This window comes from Phacochoerus africanus, chromosome 4 (genome assembly GCF_016906955.1).
Source record: "Phacochoerus africanus isolate WHEZ1 chromosome 4, ROS_Pafr_v1, whole genome shotgun sequence".
NCBI classification, from domain to species: domain Eukaryota; kingdom Metazoa; phylum Chordata; class Mammalia; order Artiodactyla; family Suidae; genus Phacochoerus; species Phacochoerus africanus.
In genome coordinates, this window is record NC_062547.1 from 118,735,217 (window position 1) to 118,760,845 (window position 25,629).

The 25,629-nt window shown below is 40.0% G+C and overlaps 1 protein-coding gene across 3 annotated transcripts in view; it reads left to right on the forward strand.

Moving 5' to 3' along the window:
* The window catches only part of KCNN2 (potassium calcium-activated channel subfamily N member 2), a 432,831-nt gene that overhangs the window by 268,058 nt on the left and 139,144 nt on the right, over nucleotides 1-25,629 (forward strand). For 2 of the 3 annotated variants that reach the window (XM_047778437.1, XM_047778439.1), the window contains exons 3-5: nucleotides 10,664-10,865; nucleotides 11,700-12,979; nucleotides 13,615-13,710. In XM_047778437.1, coding sequence (XP_047634393.1) covers nucleotides 10,844-10,865; nucleotides 11,700-12,979; nucleotides 13,615-13,710 — 1,398 coding nt within the window. In that variant the 5' untranslated portion in view covers nucleotides 10,664-10,843. Of the gene's footprint in view, nucleotides 1-10,647; nucleotides 10,866-11,699; nucleotides 12,980-13,614; nucleotides 13,711-25,629 lie in introns of those variants that run through there. The other variant, XM_047778438.1, reaches the window with a different exon arrangement.

Genomic DNA, 25,629 nt, shown 5'->3' on the forward strand with positions numbered 1-25,629 from the left:
CACTTTTGCTGCCAACCCTCAATACCTAGAGTGTGTACATCCCACATTGCCACAGATAACCTCTTAAAAAAGGCTTTCGTCTCACTGTGCTGTAAGTATTTGTTCAAAACTACTGAAGGGTGATTGAGCCAACACATTACAGAGACATTAATGAATGGCCATAAGTAACCATTACCAGTCATCATTAGAGAAGGCTTTAGTCATATTCCTTTACTCTGTCTGTTAGAATCATATGACAGTGATTTTTAATTGTAGAATTCAGTATAAAATATACTTGATCTACTACTTATATATGAATATGAGAAATCTATATTCCACAATTAAACTAAAAATGTCACAGCTCATTTTTTTTTCCATTGAATTTCTTCTAGCATATTTATTGAGTCATAATACTGTTAGGATTTATGAGCCATCTAGGTAGAGATGTTCCTGCTTCTCTCTAATTTTTATCTAATGTTGCCTCAGCACTATGCATTTTATTTTTTAAAAATGTTATGCAATTTTAAGAGTTACTTTCCATTTAAGTTATGACAAAATATTGGCTCTATTCCCTGTGTTGTACAATACTTCCTTGAGCCTGTCTTAGTCCTAATAGTTTGTATCTCTCTTTCCTCCACCTGTCTACTGCCCCTCTCCTCACTGGTAACCATAGGTTTGTTCTCTATATCTGTAAGTCTGCTTCTTTTTTGTTATATTCACTAGTTGTATTTTTTAGATCCCACATATAAGTGATATTACACAGTATTTATCTTTCTCTGACTTAGTTCACTTACCGTAATGCCCTCCAAGTCCATCCAGGTTGTTGCAAATGACAAAAATTCCTTCTTTTTATGGCTGAATAGTTTTCTATTGTATGTGTATGTACCACAGCTTCTTTAAACATTTTTTAATTTATTGACGTATAATTGATTTACAATGTCTTTTTAATTTCCTCTGTACATCAAAGTGATTCAGCCATGCATATACACATATCCATTCCCATATAAATTATCACAGAACATTGAGTAGATTTCCCAGTGCTATACAGCATGTCCCCATTGATCATACATTCCGTAGACAAAATTTGCAGTATTCATTTTAAATTGATGCTTTCATTTTAGCATTCAGTTTTGTTTGAGGAGTTCTTTTTTTTTCTTTTTTGTCTTTTTGCTATTTCTTGGGCCACTCCCACGGCATATGGAGGTTCCCAGGCTAGGGGTCTAATCGGAGCTGTAGCTGCCGGCCTACGCCAGAGCCACAGCAACACGGGATCCAAGCCGCGTCTGCAACCTACACCACAGCTCACGGCAATGCCGGATCCTTAACCCACTGAGCAAGTGCAGGGACCGAACCCGCGACCTCATGGTTCCTAGTCGGATTCGTGAACCACTGCGCCACGACGGGAACTCCTGAGGAGTTCTTTTGTAAGTTTTTAACAACTTTTTTGAGAAATAATTCAGATACTATACAATTCACCAATTCCAATTGTACAAATAAATGGTTTTAGTATATTCACTGAGTTATATGATATAACCACAATCTAATCTTAAAACATTTTTTTGTTGTTCTTTTTCGGACATACCTGTGGCATGTGGAAGTTCCAGGGCAAGGATTTGAACCTGCACCACAGCAGTGAAAATGCCAAATCCTTAATCTGCTGAGCCACGAGAGAGCTTCTAATTTTAAAATATTTTTAACACATCAGTAAGAAACACTGTAGGCATTAACAGCGAATCTCCATTTACTGCCTCCTCCTCACCCCGAGCTTAAGAGGACCACTAATGGAATTTTTGTTTATAGCTTTACCTATTCTAGACATTTCACATGGATAGAATATACGATATGTCTTTTGTGAGTGGCTTTCCTTCACGTATTTTCAAGTTTCCTCCATGTTATGGCATGTATCAGTATTTCATTTCTTTTTACTGATGAATAATATTCCATTGTAAGAATATACCATATTTTATTTATATACTCATCAGTTGATAGACCTTTGACTCCTTTCCAGTTTTTGGCTATTACTAATAATGCCATTATGAACATTCATATGCAAGTTTTTGTTTAGATGTATATTTTCATTTCTCTTGACTGTAAACCTAGGGGTAGAATTGCTGGGTAATGTGGAAGCTTTATATTTAATACCTTAAGGAATTTCCAAACTGTTTTCCAAAGCTGCTGTACCACTTTACATTCCCACCACCAAAGTATGAGCGTTTGAATTTCACCATGATCTCTCCAACACTTGTTAGTATCTATCTTTGTGATTATAGGCATCCTAGTGGGTATGAAGTAGCATCTAATTGTTTTACATTTTCTAGTGGCTAATGATATGTATTTATTTTCCTGGGCTTATTGGTCACTTTTCCATCTTCTTTGGAGAAATGTCTATTCAGAGACTTTGCCTTTGGTTTTTTTATTCTTTTCATTATGGGGTTGAAAGAGTTCTTTATATACTAATTCCCTTTTCATATCTGTGATTTTCAAATATTTTCTTCCACTCTTTAAATTGTCTTTTTTTCTTTCCTTTTTGGTGGCCTATGGAGCACAAAATTGTGTTATTTTTGATAAAGTCCAGTATAGCTATTTTTTTTTCTTCTGTAGCTTATGCTTTTAGTGTCATGTCTAAGAAACTATTACCTAACCCAAGGTCACAGCGATTGCCTCATATGCTTTCTGTTGTTTTAGTTTTTGTTCTCACATTTAGATTTTTGATACAGTTGGTGTCAATTATTGTGCGTGGTATAAGGACTAAGACTAGGTTTGCTTTATACATGTGGATATCCAGTTTTCCTAGTGATATTTGTTGAAAAGACTATCTTTGTTACCATTGAATTATCTTGGCATGCTTGTCAAAAATCACTTGACCAAAAATGTAGAGGTTTATTTTTGGACTCTCATTTTTTTTTTCTTTTTAGGACCACACTTGTGTCATTTGTAAGTTCCCAGGCTAGGAGTTCAATTGGAGCTGCAGCTGCTGGCCTACATCACAGCCACAGCAATGCCAGAGCCTTAACCCACAGAGTGACACCAGGAATCAAACCCACAACCTCATGGATACTAGTCAGGTTGATTGCCACTGAGCCACAGCATGAACTCCTGGACCCTCAGTTCTGTTCCATTAACCTATAGATCTCTCCTTATTCTGTTACACATTGTCTTGATTAGCTTTACAGTGACTTTTAATTTAGAAAGTTTGAGTCTTTCAACTTTGTTCTTCTTTTTAAGGATTGTTTTGGCTGTTCTGGACTAATGTTCTATTTCCATATGAATTTTAGGGTCAGTTTGTCATCTTCTCAAAAAAAATCATCTAGGATTTTGATAAGGATTTGACAGAATCTGTAGATCAATTTGGGGAATATTGACATCTTGACAATATTAAATCTTCTGATTTATTAACATGGGATGTATCTCCATTTATTTAGGGTCTTCTTTAATTTCTTTCAACAATATTATTTAGTTTGTGTACAACTTTCACATTTTGATAATATATTCTTAATATTTTTATTATATCACATGTAAAATTGTTTTTTATTTCATTAGAAATTGCTCATTGCTAATGTAGGGAAATAATCGATATTTTAAACATTAATCTTATATCCAGAAATGTGATGCATTTATTAGTTCTAACATATTTTAGTAGATTCTTTAGGATTTTCTGTACACAAAACCATGTCATTTGTGAATAGAGATAGTTTTATGTCTTTCCCACTTAGATGCTTTTTATTTCTTTTTCTTGACTGGTTGAATTGGCTAGAACTTTCAGTATAATATTTAATAGAAGAAAAAGAAGATATTGTCTTATTTCCAATCTTAGGAGAGAATTATTTAGACTTTTGCCAGTAAGTATGACATATCAGTGAATTTTTCATAGATGCTTTTTATTGGGGTGAGAAAATACCTTCTATTTCTAGCTTGTCGAATGTGTTTGTTGTAGAAGTTTTGTGAATTCTGTCCAGTGTTTTTGCTGTGTCTGCTGAGATGATTCCATTGTTTTTGTCCTTTATTCTTAACCTTGCATTCTGGTAATAAACCTCTTTTGTTAATTGTATATAATAATTTTTATATGTTGCTATATTCTATTTGATTGGATTTGCTTGAGAATTTTGCATCTATACCCATAAATTATATCGGTCTTAGATTTCTTTCCTTTTGAAGTCCTCAAGTTCAGGGATTTATTTCTGCCAACTCAAATCCACTGTTGATCCCCTCAAGTGAATTCTTCATTTTGGTTATGGTACTCTTCAACTCCAGAATTTCCACTTTGTTCTTTTTAGTAATTGCTCTCTTTATTTGTATTCTTTGTTTGATAAGTCATTCTCATCATATCTTCCCATAATCATTCTTTTAAGCATGGTGCAGCACTAGGCTTGGAAACTAAGCTATTTCAATAAATGACCTTTGACAGAGGAATGGATAAAGAAGGTGTGGTACATTATACATTCAGCCTTAAAAAAAAATGAAATAATACCACTTGAAGCAACATGGATAGGCCTAGAGATTACCATACGAAATGAGGCTAGACAGTGGAAGACAAACATCATGTGATATAACTTATATGTGGAATTTAATTTTTTAAAAAAGGATACAAATGAACATATTTGCAGAACAAAAACAGACTCATGGTCTTTGAAAATAAATTTAAGATTACCAAAGCAAACAGGTTTGGGGATGGACTGGGGCTTTGGGACTGGATATGCACATTGTTGTATATGGAATGACTGGCCAATGGGCACCTGCGCCATTGCACAGAGAACTCTACCTAATATTCTGTGATAATCTATGTGGGAAAAGAATCTGAAAAAGAATGGATATGTGTATATATATAACTGAATCACTTTGTTGTACAGCAGAGATTATCACAACATTGTAAATGAAGTATACTTCAATGAAACTTTAAAAGTGAAAAAAAAATTTTTTAAATACATATGTCAAGGGAGGTTTTTGGGGTGTTGGGACACGGATGATCTGCTTCCTCTGAATAACATGGTTGCCCAGAACTGCTGCAGCCAGATTTCCTACGATGAGGTAAATCAGTCTGACAGTGTATATTAAGGAGGACAGTGGCAAGAAAATATTATGATGAAAGTAGCTAAACCCCTATTTCTTAACCTCTGAAATAGACAGCATTGAAGCCTTCCCTAGTAATGATATTTTCAGTTATAAGAGCCAAGAAATACCCCTTGTTAAGAGAAAGAACTTCACTTGTGAACAACGTATCTAATAGTTTTCACTAATGAAAACATTTTTGAGGACTCATTCTATGTAGCAAGGGCAACATCTTGTGTCAAATACTGTGTTTTGTCATTACATTTGTTTAGTATATATTTGTTGTGCTTTTCTGATATGTTTCATCATGTATATAGTTTTGTGTCATACGGAAACAAATGGCAGAGAAAAAGTGCTACTAAATTTATAGCTATAAAATAAAACAGCAAGAAGAACCTAGCTTGTTAGATGAGGATGAATACCCAAATCTTGAAGAAAATTTATCAGCATTTAGTGTTTTGTTGCTGAGGACATTGTTATGTTTAATTTTATTCAGAAAAGCATGTTTAGTCCCTTCATATTGAGTGGGCACTAGTTCTCTTCTTGCCCTAAGACAATTATTTGGGGATGGAAATTTATAAATATCTCCAGAAAGGGAATAAAACTATAAAGATATTCAAAGGATGATTGATAAATTTCCTGATCCCCTTTGGCAAGAGGTGGAAAAGAAAAGGGAAAACATAGAGGATTGATGAATAATACATAGGAATGGAATTAACAGGAAAAGAGAAAAGAGAGCTAATGCATCATGTGCAAAAACTGCAAGAGATAAGAAAATAATGATGGGAATATTTGGAGGATTTCAGAGGGAAATTAAACTTCAAGAACTTCTGTAGCCTCATTAAGTCTGAGCACTGAACCAACACAAAACTTTGGGGATCACCAAGTGGAAGCCTTAAGCTCCATACTAGGAATAGTTTTGCATATCTTTGATCCCACCTTTTCTAACTCTTCACTTCTGCTGTAAGACACACTGGTTTATCTCTCTCTGTGGCACAGAGCCCTGCCTCCTTTTTCTGGTTCCCCGCTCACTCTTTGGCATAAAGGGGGATGCAATGAGAGGACAAATCTGCCAGAGCATGGAGAAGCCCAGATCTCAGTTGGATTTCTGCATAACTGCAGACAATTTGCTCTAAGACACAGGCAAGGAGCTTGAGTCTCTTTTTTTCCCCTTATTGCATAAAAAGACAAAATGGACTATTTTAGAGCCAACAATTAGTCTTCATTGGCCTTCAACCACTGATGTTGCCAAAAATGAGAAATGCCCAGGCTGTCAGCAAAATCGGTACATGACTGTGTCTGAATAGACTAGAATCCTTTTTTTAATACTTTTAAATTAGGCACCTTTGACCAGCATGCATACAGCACAGCTATTTCATCCATACTTGTATTAGATTCTCGTGATTTCTCCTGATCAAATGAAGCTAACAAAAGCACAGTGGTTAAGGATCTTAGGATTCCAATCAAGCCAGTGAGGAAGTGCCCATGAGATCATTCAAAGGCAGTGAATGGTAATGATAAGCCACTGACTGTCCATTCCTTGACTATTAGTGGGATCAAGCCTGTATGACTCAAAAGAGTCAATAGGTTATTCTTCTACTATGAAAGACAGGCTAGAAGAATGTTAAACAGACTCTCTAGACAGACTGGCTTTTCCTTGATGCTCACTAGCTATGTGACCTGGAGTAGCCCAGGAACCACACCTCAGGATTATTCTTATCTATAAAGTGGGGATAATCATAAAGCCATACCTAATTCTATAAGAGTTTTCGGAAGATGCAAATAAAATAACACACAAAAAGCACTCTATAAACTACAGTGTGCCATCCACTAAGTCTTTTTTATGGCTTTCTAGATTTGAATGTGTGTTTCTAGCTGCCAAAGAATGTTTGTTTATATAATCTGTAGACCATTTTAAAAGGATTTATCATAGTCAATAATTTCAACCTGTTCACCTATTGATTATGTAACACAGTTCAATTCCATTAGCAAAACTAGTATAAGTTCTTTTTCTTTTTTTGCTAGCACTACTCAGATTTTTATAGATATGCTAAGTAGCTGAGAACTGGTAGGAGACAAAGATGAGGAGACAAAGTAAAACAAATGTGAGAAGTTAATGATGTTAATGAATAGGCCCTAATATGGTAATTAATTCCTCAATAATGGTGGTATTACTAAAAATTAACAACACTATCATCAATAAGCTCACCCAGGTCTTGATACTTTCTAACTTAATGCAGAAGACAAAGAATACATAAAACAATTATATTCTGTTTTCTTCAAATGTATATTTCTTTTGAACTTAGAACAACATGTGGTTTAAGAATAACTGTTTTTAGTAAACTGTGTCAGAAACCAATTATGTTAAGAGAATGATTGATTCTATCCCAAGTCTCTATTTGCATTTACTGCTTAACAAACTTCAGAGAGGCTGTGTCTTGTCACAGACTCTGTGCTTGACACTACACAATAATTTACTCCCCCCCACCCCCACCCCACCCCCTCAGGCAAAGGAAAATCTCAGGGAAACATTCACTTTGTAGGTCAAAGTATCGCTCAGAGCACTCAGTGTGGGAAACAGATGCCCTGGACTCTTGCATCAGCTGCTCTGACTGCCTTTGGAAATAGACCAGAAACATCCAAATTAAAGAGTCCTGCTTTTTTTAAGGAGCCAAGATAGCAGAGACAAATCATTCCTGTGAAAAAGAGAATTACTAAAAAAAATGGCATGATACAAATTTGCATAAAGGATCCCCATGCAAACAGGAGCAAAAAGCTCCTGAAGCTTTCTCTGAAGACCCTATGGGCTGAGAAAACCATTCTTAGAAAACCATTATTAAAAAGTGTTTGTGGGGCATTTGAGGGGTGTGATGTGTAGGTGCCTGCTCACAAGCTTGAAATACAACAAATATGGGAAAGCAATCATTCTAGTTCATTAAACAACAACAACAACAACAACAACAAAATCCAGGTAATTTTGACAAGAGAATGATGCTGGAAATAAAGGTATTTGATTGATTAGATTTGCAATGTATTTTGTGGGTGAGTATGACCTCTGGTGTTAAACTAGAGAAATTCCAGCACTTCTCTATTTTAATGGCAGAATGAGAAGCAAATGTAATTTTCCAAAAGCTTATCACTGCAGATTGCAAGCCCTTATATTATGACCTTTCATTCAAACTTTCTTCATTCCCTCCCTCTCCCCTTCTCTCATCACTCTTACAAATATAATTGAATATTTACTGTGTGCAAAGTACTATCCACGTGGGAGAATATTGTCTTTGTTGTTCTAACTGCTTAACTTTGTGTGTTACGTCTATAAACCTATATGGGAGGAAAAAGCAAAATCACAGTATACTATATTTAAAGTTTACATATAAGCTTAAATCCATATGTTAATTTTATAGAGAGAATTGAGGAAAATAAGAACTTAAATGTGCTCCTGTCTTAACACAATTGTGTAAAGTGCCCCAAACAATAAAGTTATGAGAATTCAGACTAAAAATAAAAAGTTGTTGGGGCATCTTGTGGTTTTCCATCATCATACTAATAGAGGATTTTCACACTTTCCAAATACAGACATTTATTAGCAAGATGATTTTTTTTGAGTGTATGTGATCAGATGATTCTTTAAAACAGAAAGATGATAAATATCAGACTAACTTGCTCTCCTCTCTCTCCAATCATAGTGGGTTTCACATTACTACATTATTTCACGAGCTTTTCCAAAATACTGGCTTAATGGAAATATAGCAATCTGAATCTTAGTATTCTGACTGTTCCTCCTGCTGTAGGCCAAATCTCTTTCTTACCATGTTGCTCTTTGTGGGCAGTGAGAAGGCCATCATTGCCATAAATCTCAGCGAACACTCCTTGTATCTACATGACTAGTGGTGTCGCATCTAACCCTGTACTAAGGCATAGAGATATACACGGCAAAAGATATAATCTTTTTTTTCCCTGTTATTTGTTTATGGGACCTCTCTGAAGACTTGAATTTCCTATTTGAGAAAGTCAGTTTGACAATAGAAGATGCAGCCATAACTTTTTAAAATGACATTTTGACTGCTTTAGAACCTTCTATCTAATTTCATGCTGGGAACAATTACTGTGACATTTGGGGAGAAGATCCATGTAATCCTTCATCTAAATTTACAAAAGACTTGAAAGTATTAATTTACCATAATAACATTTCTTCGATATATTTAGATTTGGAAGGATGAATCAAACTTTTTCACTTTTCAGCTGCAGTGTAGAAACTAGAAGGCGGCTATATAATTTATTAAGTGAAAATAAATGTGCTTGATTTTGTGCTTGACTTTTTTTCCTCACCAGGAAGGTGAAAAACATTTTATTTGGAAGCTTTCACTGTAATTTGAAATTACTCATTAGAATTGTTTTTTAGGAGTTCCTGTCGTGGCTCAGTGGTTAACGAATCCGACTAGGAACTATGAGGTTGCGGGTTCAATCCCTGGCCTTGCTCAGTGGGTTAAGGATCTGGCGTTGCCATGAGCTGTGCTGTAGGTTGCAGACGTAACTCAGATCTGGCGTGGCTATGGCGAAGGCCGGCAGCTACGGCTCTGATTAGACCCCTAGCCTGGGAGCCTCCGTAGGGTGTGGCCCTAGAAAAGACAAAAAAAAAAAAAAGTTTTTAATAGTCGTGCTCATCACACAATTCATGCAGATCCATTTAGTAACCGACAGATTCTCTGAGCTTCATAATTCTAAACAAGTTTTAAGGAATTGCCAAAAATCATAATAGAGTATTAAAAATAATATGCTATCGCCAATTTTTAGCCAAATTCTATTCTGGACCAAGACTACAGAGAAATGCAAGTTCTGTGGGACTAAAAGCAACCTTCTCCCTTTTTTTCTTTTGGATTTGTTTACTTGCATGCACAAAAAAAAAAAAATTAAATTGTTAAACCCATGTCCAAAGACTATCCTAAAATGAATTATTCACTCCATGGCGTTGAAAACACACACACACTCTTAGGAGCAGGTACCTGGGTAAGCAACTTTAGGGCAGGTGCCGAGTAGAATATCAAGAAATTGGATCCAGCTGAGAATTCCAATTACCTAATGAAGGTGATCCTCTTTCACTTGAATTTCTTGTTCTGTCTAATTCGTTCTAATTTCTATCATAAAAATCATGCTTTAAAATCACAATTTAAAATGGCAACAAATATTCACCTAGCCTATTTCTTTCATTCTCTTTTCGGGAGACGGGAATCTCAATTTGCAAATAAATACAAACGAGGAAGATTTAAGATGGGGCACTAACAAAGAACCTTAACCTTATCGCTTAAAAGAAGGACACATTACAGGAAATTTGTGATAATAAAACATAATCTTTATTGGTCTATTCACAAATAAATAACTGTTATACCTAACTCTAGCAAAACTCCAGCACTGTCCCCAGGCAGCTATTATTCAGCCCAAGTTGTCGTTATTAATAATTTCCCAGCCAAGCTACGACTGCCGGTGTGAAACTGCCGGTGTAAATCAGCCGGCGCCAGGCCCCTCTCCATCCGCCGCCGCCGCCAGCCGCCGCCGCCGCTGCAGTCAGGGGTTGGCAGAGAAGAGGCTCGGTGTTTGCGCATCATTGATCCGCCTTTGCTTTGTGTCTGTGCTGCAGGTGGGGAGGAGGAAGAGGAACTGAAGACGAGGTGGTGGCCGGCGGTCACTGAGCAGCCTCCAGACCCTCGAGCAAGCCTCCTCTCCAAGGCAGGAAAAGCCCGAGAATATACCCACTGGAGCGGCCAGAGGGCCTGAGCTCCAAAGCCCCGGACCCGGCGGCCGGGGGCGCCAGCCCCTCATGTTCCGCAGAAGGAGCAAACGTGAGCGGGCGGTAGCTGGGAAAGCCCTCCGCCCCCGCCAGGGGGACCCGGGAAGCCCGCGCCGGCTCCTCCTGCTGATGGAGGGGGATCCCCTCCTCCGGCCCCGCCCCCATCCTCCCCCGGCCCGGGCGCAGAGGCGGTTAACCCTACCCACGCCACAGTGTACTCCGCACTCCGGCAAAAGCGCGGCGCAGCCAATCCCAATTACCCGGCGCCAGAGCCCAGCGGCCGGCAAAGATCCGAGAGCAGGACCCGCTCTCATCTCGCAGGAGCCAAACCTGGGCTCAGGCCCCGAAATTCTCACCAAGCCCTGCTGCACCAAGCCCTGCTAGTCGCCAAACTTTTTCTCTCCAAGGCGGGTGTCCCCGCAATTATTTGGCGAGCAGCCGGCAGCCTACTCTCTGCAAGATGATTAGGGAGAAGTAGGCGTGGGGCGAGGGGGCTGCTGTTCTGCAGTTCTAAGGGGCGTGCACGCGGGCGGAGGAGTAGCCCCGGTACTGCACTGTTCCCTCGCCTGACCCCTGGCTGGGGTGGCCCAGCGTGCTGCAGTGCTCAGCGCAGGTGATCTAGACTGCGTGTCCGACACTAGTTCGGGGGGAGCGGCACAGGAGAGAGGGGCTCCCCTTTCTCCACCTCCTGCAGACCCGCTGTACTGTCCGGCAGCTCCCAGCCCCTGGTGGTGCTTACAGGGCGCTCCCAATCAGCAGGTGGAGCCCAGGTCCTCACCCTGTCCTGGCCTCTCTTTTCATCCTGCATATTCCCCCCTCCCCATCTCTCTTTCACACTCATTCCCCAAAAACGCGCGCGCCGCAAACTCTGTCTCGGTCCCCGCAGGTGATGTCATGCCCATTGTTTTGGTGCGCCCAACCAATCGGACTCGCCGCCTGGATTCTACCGGAGCCGGCATGGGCCCTTCCTCGCACCAGCAGCAGGAGTCCCCGCTCCCGACCATAACGCATTGCGCAGGGTGCACCACCGCCTGGTCTCCCTGCAGCTTTAACAGCCCTGACATGGAAACCCCATTGCAGTTCCAGCGCGGCTTCTTCTCAGAGCAGCCGCCACCGCCGCCGCGCTCCTCACACCTGCATTGCCAGCAGCAGCAACAGAGCCAGGACAAGACGTGCCCGCCCTTCGCGCCCCTCCCGCACCCTCACCACCACCCGCACCTCGCGCACCAGCAGCCGGGCAGCGGCGGCAGCAGCCCATGCCTCCGGTGCAACAGCTGCGCCTCCTCCGGTGCCCCAGTGGCGGGGGCGGGGGCGGGGGATAACCTGTCCCTGCTGCTCCGCACCTCCTCGCCCGGCGGCGCCTTCCGGACCCGCACCTCCTCGCCACTGTCGGGCTCGTCGTGCTGCTGCTGCTGCTCGTCGCGCCGGGGCAGCCAGCTCAATGTGAGCGAGCTGACGCCGTCCAGCCATGCCAGTGCGCTCCGGCAACAGTACGCGCAGCAGCCGGCGTCCGCCTCCCAGTACCACCAGTGCCACAGCCTGCAGCCCGCCGCCAGCCCCACGGGCAGCCTTGGCAGCCTGGGCTCCGGGCCCGCGCTCTCGCACCACCACCACCACCCTCACTCGGCGCACTACCAGCACCACCAGCCCCAGGCGCGCCGCGAGAGCAACCCCTTCACCGAAATAGCCATGAGCAGCTGCAGGTACAACGGGGGCGTCATGCGGCCGCTCAGCAACTTGAGCGCGTCCCGACGGAACCTGCATGAGATGGACTCCGAGGCACAGCCCCTACAGCCCCCGACGTCTGTCGGAGGAGGTGGCGGCGCGTCCTCCCCGTCTGCTGCCGCGGCCGCCGCTTCGTCCTCAGCCCCGGAGATCGTGGTATCTAAGCCGGAGCACAACAACTCCAATAACCTGGCGCTCTACGGAGCCGGCGGCGGAGGCAGCACTGGAGGCGGCGGCGGCGGCGGCGGCAGCGGGCATGGCAGCAGCAGTGGCACCAAGTCCAGCAAAAAGAAGAACCAGAATATCGGCTACAAACTGGGCCACCGGCGCGCCTTGTTTGAGAAGCGCAAGAGGCTCAGCGACTACGCGCTTATCTTCGGCATGTTCGGCATCGTGGTCATGGTTATCGAGACAGAGCTGTCGTGGGGCGCCTATGACAAGGTAGGTACTCAAACCCGGCCCACCCTTACCGGAACACAGAGCCAGATACCGAGTGATTGGAATGGGCACTGGTAGCAACTCTCTGCCTGCCAGTCCCAAGCCTTCCCCGGACCATCAGAGGTGCCCGCCGGGACAGCAAGCGCGGCTCAGAAAGCGCGGCTCAGACGCGCACCCCTAACCCGCAGGGCAACTCTACAGAGAAAGCCTTTCCACACGCAGCCAAAGTTCTGGAGGCATTGAATGCCTGGCGCGTCTGGGAATGTTAAATAAGTGGTTTCAGGAGTCGGTGGAGAAAATATGCCATATTCCTCTCCTGATATTGGTATTGTAGGAGACCCCTTTCAAAGCTAAGCACTTAAACTCAGGAATAACTTCAGGGGGTTTTGAGAACCACAAGCTGTGCTTTGGTGTGTATTGCCCTGGATCCTGCTGCTTGGCCTTCCCCACTTTCCTCTCCTCTCTCTTCCCTTTGAGGCCAAGTGATCCGATAGATCACAGAGCCAAGGCAGATGCCCCTACCCCCATCCTTCTCCTGGGAGTTCAAGTCCACTTGCTGGGGACTGGCAGACCCCGGGGCGTCCCAAAAGGTGGTTAAAAGTGCTTCTTTTTAAAACCTGCTTCTGTCTATGTTGCAGGCGTCGCTGTATTCCTTAGCTCTGAAATGCCTTATCAGTCTCTCCACAATCATCCTGCTTGGTCTGATCATCGTGTACCACGCCAGGGAAATACAGGTAACTTAGGTTCTGCTGTTTATGAATGACCTAAAGCCTTGCCGCCAGCCTGGAGCGGTTCAAGGCAACAGATGCTGTTTTCCAAGCCCTCATGTCCTTGCTCGAGGTTACCAAAGACACATGCTGTATTCTTACCTTAGCACCTGACCTGTACTTTCAACTTAAAAACAAAACAAACAATACAGCATGTAAACATTCAGTAGTTTCTGAGATGTGTTTGTTAAACCTTTCAGGTTTTCCCCTCTCTACTTTAGGTAGGTCAACATCCTCATATCACTCACTGCATTTGTTTTCCTTAAGGCCAGTTATGCACTAGCCTTAGTCTGTATTCTTGTTTGATACACCTCTTCCTAGTGGATGGGTCATTATGGACGATTGTGTCCATCTATTTCACCTTCTGCAGTAGTAGCTTTGAGAAGAAAATAAGGCCATTATATTCCTTGTTAATATCTATAAATAAGACTAGAGGAAAAGTCTGACCTTTGTCTATGCTCCAATGTTAAAGAAAAAACCAATCTGTTGTAAATTTAGAATACAAATTCTGTATATCTGGTAATTTGGTAGACTTTTAGGTACAATCATTACATTATTTTTAATATGTTATTTAATAGCAAAGGCCACTGTCTTCCCTTGTGGGTGGGCTTTTTAGGAAATGTTGTTTTGTTTAAATGCAGCCAGGAACTCTATTGTTAGATTTGTCTGTTACTGACAATTCTAAGAATACTCCATCTAAAATTCATGGGTCATCTTTTGAGTTGTTTACTTTGCCATAGCTTTCAGTCAAAGGAATATAAGGTTTGAATTAAAGTAACTAGAGTTTTCAAAAATTAATTGATATTGGGATTTTTCAGTTTAGAATTTACATTACTGTGCATTTTCTGATTTCTTTGGAGCACTTGTTAGGAATTTGGCAGAACTACTAAATCCTCAAATTTAGGCTGCTTTCCTTTAGGAGTTGCTGTTGTGTTTAAATAACTTAGCATTAATAAACTAATTTTAAGTTGGTAAGTCACGAAAACAAACTGTTACCCAAACAAAATAAAGGTACGCATGACCCCAAATGAGGAGGGAGAAATTACTTCATCATGCTTTCAAATGTGTAAAAAGTTTGGAAAAGGTGGATAGAGGATGAGAATTAGAGAGAGAATATTGAAAGGTAAGTCATAAAATTTCACTGATAAAACAAAGCAAACACATTTGAACTCTTTAAAATTTTAATAATTTACACAGGTCTATCTTTAATTCAGTAGTTCTGACCATGGGCTTTTGAGATTCTTTCAAACATTTTAAAGTTATACTGAGACATAACTTAAATATGAGGAGCATAATTTCTCATTTGGACTTAAGTAGATTCTTAACGCTGGGAACAAAATAGGTCTCATGGCCCCTTGACTCAGTTTACAGATGAGGAACCTGAAGTCCGAAGAGGTGGCTATCTTCCAGAACCCACAGCTAGACAGTTCAGAGTGTGACCAGCCCTGTTCTAGCTTCTAGCCCAGAATGCTTCCTGCTGCTCTCTGCTGCTACTTTCCAGCAACCCTGAAACATGGACATGTCTTTATCTGTAGTTCCTCTCTAAATCCAAAAGTTTGGTGTACAAGTAGGATTAAATTAACAAAAAAACATTACTCTAAAATCTTCTTGGATATTTTTTAAAAATCAAGTAACTTAAAATTTTCTTTTTGCTTGGAATCTAGAGGAGTTTTACTTAATCCCCTCTGAAAAGAGACCTTGCTGTGTTTTTTTGTTAGTTTTTTTATTTTTTCAATTAAATATCAGCTTTCCTATTATTCCTGTTCCTTCTGAATTATAGACAGCTAAACAAACATTCATGGGGGAGGATAGTTGAGGGAATTAACATCAAGAACAAAGTGTATCCTGAAAACACTGACTGTTTAAGAATTATGGGGAGTTTTTTTGGAAATAATTTTTAGGAGTTTGAGAAAAGTGACCAAATGTTAATTATGTGTTGTAAACATTTTTGATACCATATTAGAAATCTTGAGTTCCCGTTGTGATGCAGCAGAAACAACCCAACTAGTATCCTTGAGGGTGTGAATTCAATCCCTGGCTCACTCAGTGGGTTAAGGATCTGGCGTTGCCATGAGCTGTGGTGTGGGTCGCAGACAGGTCTTGGTTCTGGGGTGCCTGTGGCTGTGGCATAGGCCAGCAGCTGCAGCTCCAATTTGACCCCTGGCCTGGAAACTTCCATATGCCGCAGGTGTGTTCCAAAAAAAAAAAAAAAAAACCTTGAAACTTAGAGAAGCTAATACATATACAAGAAATCATAGTATTTTTATAGGACATTTATGCTTGAAAGAATTCCACCCCAGCTAATTTTGAGGGCTATTTCTGTTATACAAATGCATAGATATATTTATTAGAGAATATATAGCATGGGTGATAAAAATGAAGACATGGATTCCCCCTCTAAGAATTAGAAGCATGGTTAACCTCTTTACTATTGGGGCACCATAAGCATCATCAACAGTTAGGTTTTTGTAATTGGATTTATCTGACATGATACACAGTTTCAGTTTAACCAGCTACACTAAGATAAGTTCAGAATAGATACTTGGGTAATATCATTTAGTTGTTTTGGACATGGCTTTTACATTCAGTGTTTAATCTAGAGGTGTAATTTTTTTTTTCCTTTAGCTGGAGCTCCAAATTCTTATCTGAGATGCCCTTTAAAACAATATAAAATGGAAAAGGAAAAGATACATGTGGAGACTTTGAGCTAGGAGTCAATAGCTAGAAAAACACGTTCTAATTTATACAGATAATAGAGTTGGTGATGCTGCTGAAATAGTTCATTCTGAAACAAAGTAAAATCAAGTGCACAGGCTAATGTATTGATACGTGGAAAATGATGAATTGTGCCCTTTTTACTCCTTGATGTCACTGCCATAGATGTCCTTTTTTTTCATAAGTTTTAAGCAGATAGGCACATATCAGTTTACTATTAAGAATTCTTAATGTATTGATTAGCTTTGAGTTCAGGAACTTAATGCAGGGGCTATGCTGCTCTTGGACATAGCATATAGTCTAACATGACACTTCCTCTTTTTCTTCTTAGCATAGCAGTGTAATGATTGGATAGTGAGAGCTAGCTGGTGTGGGTTTTTGGTGCATAGTGGGATTTCTCACTGCATTCAGGGAAAGTGGAAATTAAGTGTTATAGCCAACATTGTGGCTCTCTTTCCATTGTAATTGCTTTAATGAAGCTTGAGGAGGCCCTGACATTTCCATGGAAAACCCTGGAAAACAAGTCATTGTGACCTTTTATGAAATGTTTATACATACTCTATCAGAATAGGATGGCTCAGGTGAGTCATGGACGGAAGTGCCTGAATTAAAATAGTGTGGTGAGGAAGCTTTGTAAGAAGTTAGTACATTTCAACTTCGGTGTCATTTTTCAGTACCACAGACAGCTCAGTGCACCAGCCTATAGTTTGTTCATGTCACTAATTACTTTTAAGCCCTTGAACCAAAATTGAAATCACTTTTTTGTGGGGGGGAGTATGGTGGTCAGAATGCTTATATAAAATCCTATTTAGTGGGAGCTGTTTCTCAGCTAAGTATTAGACTTTTTCAAATAGACATTTGCCCTTTATCCATCAGTAAAGCCAAAATAAATAAAGAAAAATAACAATAAACAAATAAAATGCATTTTAGCAAATGCATTTGTTTCATAACTTTTGAAAAGCTAAAGTACTTCAGGGGTTGTTTTATACAATTTGGAAAATCACTTGCTGCTAAATAAGTAGCTTCCCCACAACAAGTCCAAGGTTAAACTACAGTAGAAACAGGTATGATTTCTTGTGACTTTTCTTCTTTGTTTCCCCCCCTCTTCTGTACAGCTGGAAGTATTTTTTTGATGGGATAAAAACAAAACAAAATTCAGATATTTTTAAGGCTTTTCAATATCACGTAAGTTGAATGTAGATTACACTTTGTCTTTTCAACTTTAGCATACCCATATTTCTCTTGTGGAAGTGATTTTAGTTGAGAGGGTTATTTAGTCTTTTGAGATAAAAAAAATATAAGATTCTAAGTTAGGAAAGAAAGCCCCTTGTTTTGCGATCTTTCTGATTCTCACAGGATTTGGCAGAATAGCAAGTCCTATACCCTTAAAGTTGAAAACGTTTTTGTTTTCTTGATTCTGTTTTGGTAATAGTGTAATTATGTAATAAATAACATTAGGGGAAACACTGATTTTTCTTTGGTATCTTTTGCAGTGGAATAACTCTATGCATTTTCCTTCAAGTTGGCTTTCCAGAGATGCAAGATACAGATCTAAAACTGGAAGGGCAGAAATTAAAATTTCTCCTTATTTGTGCATCTATGCCATACAAAGGAGGAGCATGTGAGTGAAGTCAGGGGACATAGCAGCCTCAGAAAGCTCCTGTGCTTGTTGGAGAGGGGTGGCTAAGTGCCCACTTAGCAGGCTCGGGCTTGCTCTGTGGAGGCTGGGAAAGGATGCTCACTTTCCCACTTCTGCAGATAGCAGGTGGATGCTTCCAGACCATGCAGAGAATTTGCATATAGTTATTATTCTTATTTATAACATAATACATACACACAGTAAAAATAAATAGTACAGAAGAGTTTCAAATAAATGCAATGTCACATTCTCAGTCCTGTTTCTTAGAGATAACTGTTTTGATATTTCTCACCCATTTCTCCACAATTTTCAAAAATGAATATTTAGTTGTGTTTAGAGACACCCATACATTTTTTGAAAGATCTATTGAAGTATAGTTGATTTTTAGTGTTGTGATAATTTCTTCTGTACCAAAAAGTGTGTCAGTTGTATACATACAGACATCCATTCTTTTTCAGACTCTTTTCCCATGTAGAACATCACAAAATATTGGGTGGAGTTCCCTGTGCTATACATCAGGTCCCTATTGGCTGACCGTTCCATACCTTACTTTTATTTTTTAGTGTATATTTAAGATTTTCCTTCATTAGCACTGGGAGACCCATCTCATTTGTTTTTTTAGCCACTGTTTATTATCCCACTTTGTGGATCTACTGTGGTTTATTTACTGTAGGCACTTTGAGTTTTCTAAGCTTTTACTGTTACAAGCAGTACCAAAAATGAATACTCTGTACATTTATTGTAACCTACCATCTACTATTTAGAGTATGCATATATGGTAAATATCCAGCAGTCAGATTTCTGAATCAAAGGGAGTTTGTATGTTAAATGGAAAGGTATTGCCCACCAACCCTTCAGAAATGTGGTCAGAGTTTGTGTTCCCCTGCTTTGCCATGCATTATCCCCTTACAGCATTGTTAACACTGACTATTCTAAAAAGGAATTTTAAATATCTTTGGCTTTTTAAAGTTTATTCTCTTCTTGAAAAAAACAGGTTTTTTTTTTTTTTAAAAAAATTCTTTAAGAACAAAGTTCATGGCCTCATAGGCTTTTTTTTTTTTTTTTTTTTGCAATATCTTGCAATATCTAGTTGTGTGTGTTACCTTGTCTGCTAACAAACTGACTAATCCTTGTAAAGATGCTGTCAGCAGCAAATATTTCCCAAGTTTTTTGTTTTTTACTTGAAAAGAAAATTAGGGGTAAAGGAAGCTGAAAGAGTAGAAGGAATGTTCTTTAGCTGGGTCTTTAAGTTTCTGCTGTAATGTCAATGAGGTGGAGAAGAGTTAATTCTTTGACCGTAAGACTGCAAAAGACAGTGAGGTGGAAACATTGCTTGAATTGTGTGGTCCAGCTCCACAGCTGATTTCTATGTGTCAGCAACTTCTATATCGGTCGTCATGAGACTCTCGGTCCCTTTGACTTCGTGTATGCACTGTAGTAACGAAATCACTCAGGACTAATTTTCTCCACCTGCCTGTGTAAGGATCTCTGCATTATTAATGGGTGTGACACTAAATAAAGTGATCCTGGTGTGTTTACAGAGCAGCATCACAAATGAATGAAGAGTGGAACTTTAGGTTTATCGTAAGTGGTTTTGCTTGATCTGCCAATGCATTTCTGGGCCATGTTTTGTACGGCTCGGAAAGATGGGCACTGTGGGCAGTAGTTGTCCAAAACCATGTGTGGCAGGGTGGCTGGAGGGAGCCTGCACTGATTTAACTTCAGGAAAAGTAGTTTCATGAGGCCATTCTGCTCTTTAGGAATTACTATAATGTTTGCTACTTTGGAAATTTATTTTTATTTAATTTTGTTATTATTATTATTATTATTTTGTCTCTTAGGACCACACTCAAGGCTTATGGAGGTTCCCAGGCTAGAGGTAGAATTGGAGCTGTAGCCACTGGCCTACGCCACAGCCACAACAATGCCAGATCCAAGGCGAGTCTGTGACCTATACCACAGCTCACGGCAACGCCAGATCCTTAACCCACTGAGTGAGGCCAGGAATCGAACCTGTGTCCTCATGGAAGCTAGTCAGATTCATTTCTGCTGGGCCACGATGGGAATTCCAACTTTGGGAATATATTTTTAATCTGAAACTCCTTTATAAAACTGGAAACTGTGTGTTGAGGACCTGAATTGTCGTCTGGACCAGGATCTCACCCAGTGTGGGAACTCCCTTTATGCCATATCAGATAAAAGAGGCCTAAACCCTCTTTCTAGGATTGTCTATTTGTCTCTCCCAGCTGTCCATTCTATTGTCCAACAGCTCTTAATTTTAGGAAGATTTTCCTTCTGTTGGGGTGAAGTCTGGTTTTATTCCTTCCCATATTGAACATTTTAAAACGTTTTGAGCTCTGCTAATACAGCGAGGGATACGACAATAAGGTTCCTTCTTTCTTGGAGTTGACATTCTAATCGGGTGGGTTAAGGAGAGAGACAAAACTTAAGTAAAGGTCCGTGGAAGTCATGCTTAGTGTCATCAAGGGGCCATAAAAGCTGAAATAGAAAATAATTGGGGACAGAGGGTTGTACCCATCAGACAAGGTGATCATGGGAGCAGTCTCTTGAGGTGATTTTTAAACTGAGACAGAAAGGGAAAAAAAATAAAAAAAGAGAAGAAGTTATCAGCTATTGGCAGAGTCTGGAATAACAAAGTTTTCAGAGGCCTCATGACTGAAAGGAGTTTGCTGCACTTATACATTGAGAGCAAGGGCGTTCCCATCATGGCTCAGTGGAAACAAATCTGACTAGCATCCATGAGGATGTAGGTTCGATCCCTGCCCTCACTCAGTGGGTTAAGGATCCGGCGTTGCCATGAACTGTGGTGTAGGTCGCAGACGTGGCTAGGATCCCACGTTGCTGTGGCATAGGCCAGTGGCTAAAGCTCTGATTCAACCCCTGGCCTGGGAACCTCCATATCCTGTGGGTGAAGCCCTATAAAGACAAAAAAAAAAAAAATTGAGAGCAAACCAGCATGGCCCAAGCTTGGGGACAGTGGTTCTGAATGGGGTGAGAGAAGATGCAGTGTTCTGATAGTGAAGGGTCCTGAGGCCATGATAAGAATTTTGTGACATTTCCTCGCAGTACCTGGGACCATCATTAAAGCAAAGAAGAATCATGATCCAGCTTACTGGTGGAGGAGACCTTGGGTAGGAGCTCTGAGGAGATTAGTCTGGCTACCATTAGGAGACTCTTGGCAAGTCGCATTGTAGAGATGATGCTCACTTAGCATGGGTAGCACTGGTGGAAATGAGAAGTCGTCTGATGTGAGACCTGGGTTGGAAGTAGAATAGATATCCTAGTGATTGGAGATGGCGGGTGACAGCAAGGGCTGGTGCCAAGATGATTCCCAGGGTTTTGGCTGACGCATCTGAGTATGTGGTGCTAACAGGTAGGATGTGGAATCTGGAATGCTTCTGATGGAAATGCTTCTGATTGTACAAGAGAATCTTGAGTTCAGAGGAAAATCATGGAGTGTAAATTTCAATTGGGGAATAATCGGCATAGACACTCTTCAAACCCACAGGAATTGAGAAAATAGAAGGCTGAGATGAATCAACCTCTGACATCTAGAGGTTGTGTGAAGGAGGAACTAGAGAAAAGAGATAAGAATGACTTGTCCTTGAGGTGAAGATGGGAGTGTTGGGAGGAGGGCTCAGGGCTGTGTATTGAATGCTGTGAAGTCTGTTAATGTTGGATAGAGGGATGCCTTTTGGATTTGGCAAGGTGAAGGTCATCATTGTCCTTGATGAGTGGTTTCAGCAGAGTAGTAGAAACAGCAGACAGACTTTAATTTCCGGTACAATAGATTAAATTGATTCCACCCCTTCAAAGTTTTATAGAACAAACATTTAAACATTGATTAGGTTCCTTTAAATGTCCTCCTAACTAAACGGTCCTAGTTTCTTTGAATATTTCTGATCAGACTTAGAATGTCATTAGTCATATTCTTCTAGACTTACTATTTTGTTGAATTTTCTCTTTGAATAAGGTCAGCAGTGCACCCAGTACTTTCAAATGGTATCTGCGAGTCAACTTGTTACCCACCTTAGTCAAAAATGCTCTGTTGTCCTGACTGTTATTTAGTCTAAAATGGTCATTGCTTCACATGAACTGTTGCCACAAAACACTTGTAAAATTGTCATTAAACTGAATATAGGGCTTTACATTTATTAACTCTGTTAAATAGTACCTTAATTTCAGACAAATGTTTCAGCCTGTCAGAATTATTTGAATCATACTTGTGCTGTTTATGTGACACACACTTATTTAGGTCTGGAAAATCTGTGTATGGACTAGCTGGGAATTGATAAGTCCCACATCAGTGCTAAATTCTGTTACAGAAACATGATCAGTATTATTGCAAACTACGTGGTTTGCACGCATTCAACTCTTCTTCCTAACTTCTCACTGGCCGTGACTTTGAAACCTGTACTTTGGGAGCTAATGCCTAATGCATGAGTGAGCCACAGTCAGAGCTGAGAAGTAGAACCTTCTTTGTAGCTAGCCATCTGCCCATCTGCGATATTTTGTACAGCTTTCCAAGCTATAACAGCTCTCTGAACCCTATCAGCCAGCCCACGTTTCTCTGCAAGAATGTCATGAAGACTATCAGATCCCATGCTGAAATCCATGTATTCTGTGCAATCTCATGAGCTTCTAGTCTGTTAATGATATCCAAGAATGAAACAAGACTGATGGGCTTAGCATTTTAAGCACCATGATGTATTAGGCTTCATGAACAGATGCCTTCTCTCTTAACAATTTTGTTTTTCTCTGTAGATTATAAAATTAGTAAATATTTATGTTGGAAAATTTGTAAAGCAGAGAAAATGTGAAAAAGAGTTTGTTAGTTTAATCTCACCACCCAGAGATAATAATTATTATTGTGATGTGATGTATTTATATGAAGTAGAAGGACCTAATATTTGCTACATATTAGTATAAAGAAATTTAGTGTTCTTTAAAATTTAATTTTCTCTTAATTTTCCCAAGCAATTAAACGTTATGAATAGCTCCATTTTTTTTTTTTGCATTGTATAGCTATAATCAGTTTAATCTTTTTTCCCTTATTTTGGGATACTCAAGAACAATTAGAACCTACTGCAAATATTTTTTAAATAAATACTCATGCAGATGAACTTTTCCAAGCATCTCTGATGATTTCCTAAGGATCAATAAAAATTTCCTAAGGATAAAGCAAAAATTAAAGACAGTTGAGAGTTTGTCATATTTTCCTCTCGGAAGTTTATATCACTCCTTTAAATTTGTTTGTTTGTTTGTTTGTTTTGTTTTTTGAGGGCTGCACTTTCAGCATATGGAGGTTCCCAGGCTAGGTATCGAATTGGAGCTAAATCTGCTGGCCTATACCACAGCCACAGCAACGCCAGATCCTAGCTGTGTCTGTGACCTACACCACAGCTGACAGCAACACTGGATCCCTAAACCACTGAGCGAGGCCAGCGATCGAATCCACATCGTCATGGATAATAGTTACTACTGAGCCCCAATAGGAACTCTCTCCTTTCATTTTTTAAAATTTTATTTTATTTTATTAGAGTATAGTTGATTTACAGTTTTGTGTCAATTTCTGCTGTACAGCGTAGTGTCCCAGTCATACATATATATACATTATTTTTCTCAAAGGATCTTCCATCATGTTCTGTCCCAAGAGATTGGATATAGTTCCCTGTGTTACACAGTAGGACCTCATTGCTTATCCATTCTAAATGTAATAGTTTGCTTCCACTAGCCCCAAATTCCTTGTCTATCCCATTTCTTATCCCTCACTCCTTTCGTTTTTAAAGCACTTAAAATTCTTCATTAAATAGCTAATACAATTTTCTGGAGTATCTAGTTTCAATTTTACTGGTTAGTATTTTGAGTACTCTCCTGTTTTGTGAGACTAGGAATTTGTTTCCTTAGAGTCTCCTGTAGCTTCCTGTTTTTCCATGATTTTGGGGTCTAAATATTGGCTAATCAGGTTTGTTAGAGGGTATTCCTGTTTAATAATTAAAGTTTATATAGCAACAATGTAACAGTAGTCCTGGAAGATAACCCCGTCCCCAAATGTTCCCAATCCTTTTTATTATGGGAAGCTATAAAAACCATCATTTCTGAAATTTTTCTCTACAAACTTTCCTGCTGAGCAAAGCATCAGATTCTCCTTTGAGTTGTTTACTGTTTTTGGCAGCAATGCCTCGTGGCTTTGTGCACTGCTTCTGGAGCCAGTATGTCTGGGCTCATACCCAGCCCTGCCGCTAATTAGCTGTGTGACCTTGGACAAGTTAGTTAATCTCTCTGTACTTCACGTTCCTTGTCTGTAAAATGGGGAATATAGAATACCTCTCTCATCGTGTTGTTATGAGGATTGCGTGTGTGTGTGTGTGTGTGTGTGTGTGTGTATATATATATATATATATATATATATATATATATATATATATCACTTAGAATGCTGCCTGGCATGTGGTGAGGGCTATTTAGGTGTCAGCTGCTGGTTATTGTTAGCTATTTTGGGGTTTGTTGGGGTGGAAGGGGAGGAATTGGAGCCCAGCCTCTCTGGGCTTTGGGAAACAGTGATGATATTTTTTCCTTCTTTTACAAGTCTTACAAGAGGGAACAGGAAAAAAAAAAAAAAGAGGTGTGTGCATTCAAACAGTGTCCATTAGTTTATTAACACTTAGTCAAAACAGGTGCATATGTGTGTTCTTTTTTGTTTGTTTTTAATAAAAGCTTTTGATCTCTATTAAGGACAGCTAATTTTTCGTTTGGTTGTTTTGTTTTGTTTTTTAGCTGAGTTCATATTTTTCCCTGTGGGCAAGAGTCCATTTTGGTTGTTAGGTTTCAGGTCAGTAAAGAAGTCTTAAAGAACTACACTGTTATGGCTAACAGTTTTTACCAAAATAGCCATTTCCCCTATAAACTTACAAGAGGTGTGGCTTCTGGCTGGAAGCAAGGCTCTGTGTGAGCTGATTTGACTCCTTCAGGGCATCTAGGTCACAGCTGATGGCATCTCCTACTAATTAGGACCCTGGTGACTTAAAAGAGTTAAGTGCAGTGCTCTGAAAAGTAAGCAAAGGGAATAATTTGGATAATGGAAAATGCTGGTATTAAACCCCTGCTGAAAGGGTAAGAGGAAGTAAACAGTTGGAGGCACATGTATAAAGGACTGTAATTGACAGTTTTTCTGTCTGTGTTCATTGCAGGTCTACAGGATCTTTAAGTAAAAATCATTTTTTCTTCCTTTTTCTGGACTAGGTTTATCTCTGGCAAGAGTTTTGTCGGGTACACCACTATACCCAACCATAGAGCTTGGAGGACAGTGGTTGGAAAGAATTGAGAATTTCTGTCTGTCAGTATGACAAGTAACATCTCCAAATACACTTGGTTTAGCGATTCAGTTTCCTTTTTATCAAACAGCTTATATCTTCTCTTCTGTCCATTTCAAATGATCATTAGTTGAGTCTGTATTGCCAGTCTCTCTTTTTGAACAGTCTATTGTTGGGTCAATTTCCTTGTTTGCTTTT